General features: G+C 33.4%; 1 protein-coding gene across 1 annotated transcript; it reads right to left on the reverse strand.

The window, feature by feature from the left end:
* Positions 1-2,094: 2,094 nt before the first annotated feature.
* On the reverse strand, positions 2,095-3,928 carry LOC139855739 (uncharacterized). The gene is made up of 2 exons (XM_071844990.1): positions 3,223-3,928; positions 2,095-2,364 (listed from the first exon to the last, which is right to left on the reverse strand). Exons 1-2 carry the CDS (start codon positions 3,861-3,863, stop codon positions 2,358-2,360), a joined length of 648 nt encoding a protein of 215 aa, XP_071701091.1. The 5' UTR covers positions 3,864-3,928; the 3' UTR covers positions 2,095-2,357.
* Between the last annotated feature and the right edge of the window lie 4,301 nt (positions 3,929-8,229).

Here is an 8,229-nt window from a genome sequence, read left to right on the forward strand (position 1 = left end):
TTACAAGTGTAGTTACCATCTGTTACAATGAATCGTTATGAATATGATAGTCTGTTGGTCTATTGATTTGCTTTAGATTGATGTTCGTGGTTAGTTGGTTTGCAAAGCGGGTTGAAAACACATGTTAATCCAAAAAGATGAATTATATGGATCTCCCATTTTAACAGGGTCGTCCTGATATTTTTTAAAGGCCATGTTCAAGACGTAAAAATAGGTCATATCACCAACGCAGCAGTTATGGGCAAGTTATACAATTGTTGGAGATGAATGCGTGGCTGGTTAAGTCCCTTAGGTGATCCCGTACTGTTGTTAAAAAAAAAAATTATTTATCAAATTTTGGTCCCCACAAGATGTTGGACCTGTCCGGGTACACACTTTGCAAATATGCCGAAGACGTCTATGTATTTTAACATTAAATCAAATCGACATGTTAATAGTTAATGGGTCTAAATTGCCATGTAATATTCGAGATTATTAAAAGTTCAAATATTTGATATGCCAAATGTTCAATACTTACTCGCAAGCTACACTTTGAAAAATAATATTTCAGAACCATGTGAACCCTCTATCTACCATGAAAGGTAGTCGTGAGAAACGTGGAGACGGTGGAGTGAGTCCACCTAGAAGCTGACCGTGAATTGGGCCGAGACGTCTATTATCCAATTCCCGCTCCATCATTATACATGGAAATCAACATGCCTCATACATATTGTTATAAAAAACTCTGGATACTCCTCAACTAATTCCCGATTACTCATTTATAGGAGCAGTTCGTCCCGATTTTTCAAAATCCGTTTAATTATTAGATTAACGTATGAGTCAAAATCGAATTTGGTAATCGAAGTTTGTCAAAGTCTAAATTGGTCAACATTTTAATATTTAATATAAATTTAAACTAAATATTTGGAGTTTTTGAAAAAAATTAATAAATTTTACACATTTTTTTTTAAAGTTTATGTTTATATCTACAGTTTTCTTATATATTTACACATATAATTTTTGAAATTTAATATTTAAACATATAAAAAACAAGTGCAATTCAATTAATATCTGAATTGCCGATTACTCCTTGTCCCGAACCATTAATCTCCGAATAACGAATTTTGCAACCTTGCTCATAGACAAGATTCAAGCTGTGTGAATACAAACAAGAAGTAATCATGTTTCCAGAGATGCAACCAAGTGCTATCTGTTACAGGAATTGAACCCCTTAAGTATAAGTTTATTATAGAACGATGTATATAAGGATATATAAGGAAACATTACGATCAACTTCCATTTAGCTATTCCAGACTTATTTTGCGGAAGTAGTTTTGTCAACCGATATGGCTCAAGCTTTCACCGATCGTCAGTTACAGAGACCAGCTAGCGTAGTGCAATGAACTACATGCATTCCTTTCATACAAACGTAAGTACACAACATGAAGGAATCACACATTTCGTATAACATTTATATCTTCTTGTACTTGTATACCATTTTTGTGGAAAGTTGTATTAACTTGATTATTCTATGAAACAAAAAGTTAAATTTAAGAAGTTTGAAACTGAGATGCAACCCTAATGAGCTTATCTAATTCTTACAACCAAATTCCTAATGTTGCAAGTTGTTTCGGAACAGTATGCTAGTGAACGAAGCCATGGGATGTTTATAGCGGAAGTTTTCATTATTCTCTGTTAAACGCGCAACGAGTATCCAACATTGAACCAATCATTTTGGATAAGAAAAATGTAGTCAAATTAGCACAAAGGACGGTTCTAACAAGATGAAGTTAAAGATGGAAGTTTAAGCAAGAGCTTTTCAAAGGGCAATGATATTTTTCGCTTATAAATTTGATAAATTTGATAAATCCACTTATATCATGCATTAGGTACTTGTGTCGTATATGCATGTTATGCATGTTTATAAGTAAATTTATCAAAACAATAAGTGGACATATCAACGCCCTTTTCCAAATAACATATGAGAACAGATATAATAGCCTCTCATGAGACGTGATCTATGCAATATTCAATAATCAGTTTAAAAAGACTAACCTTATATCAAAGCAAGGCATATTTGAATACATGTTCTTTCGAAAAATAAGCAAAATTTAAAAGATCAATACAAAAAGCTTCCATGTAAACAACAGTGATTAGACCACTCTTTTGATCATATTGAGTAATGAGAAATGAGTTTAAGGACATACGAACACAATATAGCCTGCTCACAAAGTATCAAAATCTCGAACTTGTATTACAAGTTTACAACCCTACTTTGGAGGTATGCAATTCAAACCCCAAAGGCCCAATTCTGTAATGAAAAATGCTCCATAAAGATCCGCAAACAATTTTCTGATACAAGTTTACAATCTGTCCGTCTAGACCCTGCAAATTATATCAGATGTTACGATACAAGTTATACTTGTGTTACCAAGTGCAGCTAAATATTATTCGTTTTGTCATAACTTTTATTGTCCAACAACATAATTTCTTCTTTACCTTTACGTCTAATACAAGCTGGAAATACAATCGTGCAAATGTTGCGACAGGGGAATATTAGAAAAATGTAACATAATTACTAAAATATTTTAATGGGAGTAACCAAACACTGCTTCACTAATAAAAAGGAATGGAAGTTCAATTAATCAACATAAAGGGTAACAAAAAATTAACAAAATCTCTAATGCAGGATTGTAGTTAACCAAAGAATCGTTTACTTCCAGTTAAATCATACCCTTATATGTTTTGATAAATTCAATTTCCAATCCTCTTTGTACCGAAAACTGAATTTCTGATTAATTTATTAGCGAAACAAAGTCTGGTTATTTACATTAAACCAGTGTTGTAAAAGTTGGTCAGCTAGTCGGATTTGGGGGCTGGTCCGACCCACTAGGCCCAAGTTGGTCAAAGTCGCCGGTCAAATAAACACACTACACCAAATCATAGAGGTGGCAAAATAAGCAGATTGGGTAACACGTCAAAATGGGCAATTTCTAACATGGATTATAATCAGTTGACAAACAAACATCTTTTGTTCCTTTACCACAATATGATTCAGTAAAATTATACTAACATACCAATATATACATTTCTAGCAAGACAATTTATGAGTGTGTAAGCATGTATATACAATGACAAATTGTTTCTATCATATTTGTTTGCATACAAATGCTATAATTGGAACAATAAAACAAATGAAAACACTTGGAGCAAAAAAAAAAAAAAAAAGATTCAAGATATAACCTTGATGACCCAGCATTCATACTGCGATGAAGTATCCTACCCAAACCCGAATCCTCACTTGACCCAATCAACTCCTTCAAACCAAAATTCACATTTTTCTCTTCATTATCAACTTTAACCCCCTTTTCACTCTCCTTAATTTTCCCATTCACAACTCTTAATCTCTCAAAATAATTCCCATAAATATACTCAGGATTATACCCATTTTCATCATCAAACAACATAATATGCCCATGCCACTCCCAAACCCGATACTCCGACCCGGATTCAACATGATACCCAACACAAACATGGTGTTCTCCAATCGAAACCTCTTGACCAGAATTAGGTTTTAGTGTTCCCTCACTTTTTCCACTAAGAATGATTTTAATTATTTCTTTTTCAAGCTTTGATTCTTCTTTTGCCAGCTGGGTGTTGTTGCTTATACTGTTTTCATCCCTATCATCATCATCATCATCATCATGATCAGTATCAGTATCTGAGATTTTGTTGACCGCATCCAACAAAAGGTCTTCTAGTGTTTGGTTAAAAAGGGGTGAAATTTGGGGTTGTAAGGGATTTTGAGGGCGAATTTGAAGTCTTCCCATAAGGGTTTGGAGAAATAGGTTATCAAGATTTGATGTATTAGTGAAAGAATTCATCTTTTGAAATACTAGAATTAGTGTTTTAATTCGTTGGAAATGTGTGAAGTTAGGGTTTTTGAGAAAGAAAATGAAGGGGGTGAAGAAAAGGGTTTATCAGGTTAAATTGATATCCTGAAAAATGTTGACTCTTGAGAGTGGAATTTGTAAAGTTAAAATTTCTATTTTTTACCATCAATTTTTCCATGTACCATGTGTTATGAAGTGATAAAAACAGCGATGAAATGGGTGTAGGAAAAGGGTTTTTTTTTTGACGAGTTTAGGAATAACGGTTTGAATCCACTATCGTCGAGAACTTCCACTGGTGACGGGATCGGCATCGAGTCTGTTGGATCGATTTTAGGTCCACCACCATGTCCTGCATATAACCTTAAGAGTTCCCTAGTACTCTAAAACCAATTGGTGATAGAGGGAGGTTCTCCCAAGCTTATATACAAGCATTTATTTCTTGACACATTCTAACCGATTAGCTCCAACAATCACCCCCTAATCGGTTAGTTTATGCACTCGTATCATATAACGTGGCTTTTTATCCCGGACCCGTTCATTTACATCTCGACTTTTCCGGACACCCGACCTCTTCCCCTGGTCACGTCCACAGTCACCCCCGATATGAACCGCCGCTACCACAATGATTACACCCGTGCCACCCGCTCTGATACCATTTGTTGGATTGATTTTAGGTCCACCACCATGCCCTGCATATAACCTTAAGAGTTCCCTAGTACTCTAAAACCAATTGGTGATAGAGTGAGGTTCTTCTAAGCTTATATACAAGCATTTATTTCTTTCCAATTCCTATGTGGGACACATTCTAACCGATTAGCTCCAACAGAGTCGACCTTTTTGTTCAAGGCTAGTGCGGACAATGGCGTCGACACCAACAACATCGACGTTGATGAGAGGGATGATGACGTTGTCGATTAGTGGGGTTTTGTTTTTGTTTGTTTGTAGATGTCCTTGCCGTAGTTTAGTTTGTAGTATAAGATGGGCGAATTTGAAGTCTTCCCATAAGGGTTTGAAGAAATAGGTTATCAAGATTTGATGTATTTGTGAAAGAACTCATCTTTTGAAATACTAAAATTAGGTTTAATTAGTTGGAGATGTGTTTTCAGGGAGAAAATGAAGGGGTGAAGAAGAGGGTTTATTGGGTTTATGTAAGCTGAGGATTTTTTTAACTGTAAAAAAAAAAAATTAAAACTCTAGCAATTTTTTTAGATTAAAATATTGGAGGTTTTGAGACAAAAATATGAGGTTTTTAGGCAAAATATGAAGGTTTTTGGGCAAAATTTGAAGGTTATGGGGCAAAAGTAGAAGAATTTTGGGCAAATTTGAAAGTTTTAAAACAAAATATGTAGGTTTTGGAGTAAAAAAAAAAAATTCCACGCGCCCCTGCCCCCAAGTAGTTTCGCCACTGTCCTGGACGAGTTTCTATTTTTATTATCTACTTTTTTTTCATGTATCATGTATGGACGGGGAGGTTGAAAACAATATGTGGCTAATCCTGTTCTGCTGTGTATATCCTTCTAGTGAAGGACTAGACCTAGGGCCAAGTAACCAAATTGAACATATAACTGCATATGTGATTAACAATTTTTGGATTAACCAAAGTTTATGGTTAGGTTGAGAAAATAAAGAATATCTATATCAATTTAACCGCACCACCCCACAATATATTTTACGTAAATAATCAAATACTTATATTACATCTTTACACATTTTATTAATACTTATGATATTATCACAGTTTCATTGATCGCTATGTTCAACATAGTAAAATTTACAATTTATTATCGTTTGATATTTCAACTGTAATGACGTATATTATATGCAGGGCTGATCCTGAGTATATTGATGAGTATATTGATGCCTTGTGCGACTCAGTAAAAGATGCCCTATTGACCAATTATGTTATAAACCATATAAATCTAGTTGAATAGTTCTGTAAAATTTAAACCTTATACCATTATTGATATATACACTCACTAGTTTTTTCACGAGTGTGTAAAAAATCGTGCAAAAAATGTAGTTTGCAGTTCATATTAGTATGTAAAAGCGATACTAAAAAAAATAGAAAAGTTATAAGAATTATTTAAGAGTCCGTGATGTTGACAAGTTTTAAAAATTCTTTTGAGTTTAAGAGCCCGTGGTGTTGAAAAATTTGAAAATTTTCTTTTGAGTTTAAAAGCCCGTGGTGTTGACGAATTTTAAAAGTTCTTTTAAGTTTAAGAGCTAGTGATGTTGACAAATTTTAAACGTAATTTTGGGTAGTGTTAGTAACTTAATGTGTGCAACTTTTTTTCTCACCATTAGTATCTTTTGTAATATATAAATTATATACTATGTACTAGAGTACATTGAAAATTTGTCATGTAAGGTAATATTAGTAAAGTATAAGCTATATTATTTTAGAATTATTATGTACAATTATTTTTTGAATAAAAGTATAACCCGCAAGTTTAATTTTAGAAAAGTTGTTAATCATTTCAACAAAATAATGGTACTCGGGGGAGTCGTCATGTATACATCACTATTCACTATATATATTAAAAGAGAGTCTCGATTAGCTAATAAATATTTTCAAAACTCTCTTAATTATCATTAGATTAAAAAATTATATTATAATATCCCTTAATCTAACGGTACTTAACCATCCATTAAAAAAAATTAGCTAATAAATCAATTTTACATCCATTACATGCCTAAAATACCGTTCTAATAATAAAATACACGGTAGCTTCTAACAAAATATTAGGGGTTTCTTTCAGATCCTAATTCCATTAATCGGTTACCAGTATAACAACATCTCGATTCATTCAATTGCTCTAATCCACCTACAGAATAAAAAACTACAGATCTTCATCAATATGTTATGTTCCGTTTATGATGTAAAATATAATTTCGATACCGATTCCAGATCGCAATTTATATGGATCACGGTTGATTGGATTGAATACTAACGCCTATGAATTCATGCGTTAAAGGTTCTTTTCTCAATTGCCTATTTTATAATTAATTAATTAATCTCTTATTATGTCCATATCTGTTCATGTAATTAACTAGGTCAGCATCTAATTGGAAGATCGTAATTTCGCAACCTACTGTAAATCGAGTTCGACGCAGCGAGGATGATGATTGTCAATGGTAACGATTATACGTTCAGGTAATCCCATATTTTTTATATTTGATATATAATTATTCACTATACTGAGGTGGTGGAAGAATTCATTTTCATTGGTCACATATTGCAACAGGGGATGTGTATCAACAAGTTTCCAGTGCAATGGGAACATCTCAATTGGGTTTGTGTCTCATTTTTATCTTTTTAGTCTTGATGTATAAACATATTTCAGATGCTGTAGTTTATGATTCAAGTACAATCGCCTCACGCAAAGAGTAATAATCGCCTCACACATATTATGTGCAATCGCCTCACACATTTCATACCGTCATCGTCAATTCATTACATCTATCACCCTTTGTTAACCCAAGTACTAATTCGCTTTGGTTATTTTTGTGATGTGTTCAGGAATGTCCTCTTGGTACATACAAAAACATTACGATATGCCTCTATGTTTTAAGTGCCCACCCAATGAGCTTCCTCATCGTGCTTGGTATGTTCCTGTCCGAGGTACGAGTAACTGTTGTTGATTTTATTTTTATCAACTCAAGAGTGTCTATTGTGTCGTGATTATATCTGTGTACATATTGATCAGAGGTGCTGATAGATCCAGGGTCTAGTTATTATTAAATTGGTATTATTTGACAGTCTATTTATGGGTTGGCAGGGTATCACCCTTCACTACAAACTTAGCATGCCCAGTATGCCTTCTTGCACATTATCATCAAAGTGTAAAATATAAATAGACCTGCTTTTACATGTAGGTATTAATTTGGTTCCGGAGATTTTACATGCATTCAAGGATTACGTTAACATTCTCATTATAGGTGTCAATATGGGCGGCTTTTATAATTAGTCAATTGGGTAATATATTACGTTAAGATTCTTATTATATGTGTCAATATGGGTGGTTTTATTATTTACGATTGGATTCTTCTATTTTCAGGTGTTGGGTTTCTTCACTTAATGATTATGGGATTGGGTAGTAAATAATGTGTTTTTTTTTTTCTTTCAAAAAAGTTGTGTTATTTAGTTATTATTCTATTGAATTTTAGCTGATAAGTTGACAAGACCCAAAAGAACATGATATTTGAGAGCATGTAAGACTGCTTACAGGCAAAACAAACGATTCATGAAATACAAGTTTCAAGTCTGTTTTCTATGACTACTAACGCAACTCACTATATATGCCTCATTTTAATGTACATGTGTTTCTAGACGTACTGTTTTATTTCTCTAGAGCAG

This window comes from Rutidosis leptorrhynchoides, chromosome 6 (genome assembly GCF_046630445.1).
Source record: "Rutidosis leptorrhynchoides isolate AG116_Rl617_1_P2 chromosome 6, CSIRO_AGI_Rlap_v1, whole genome shotgun sequence".
In the NCBI taxonomy this organism is placed as follows: domain Eukaryota; kingdom Viridiplantae; phylum Streptophyta; class Magnoliopsida; order Asterales; family Asteraceae; genus Rutidosis; species Rutidosis leptorrhynchoides.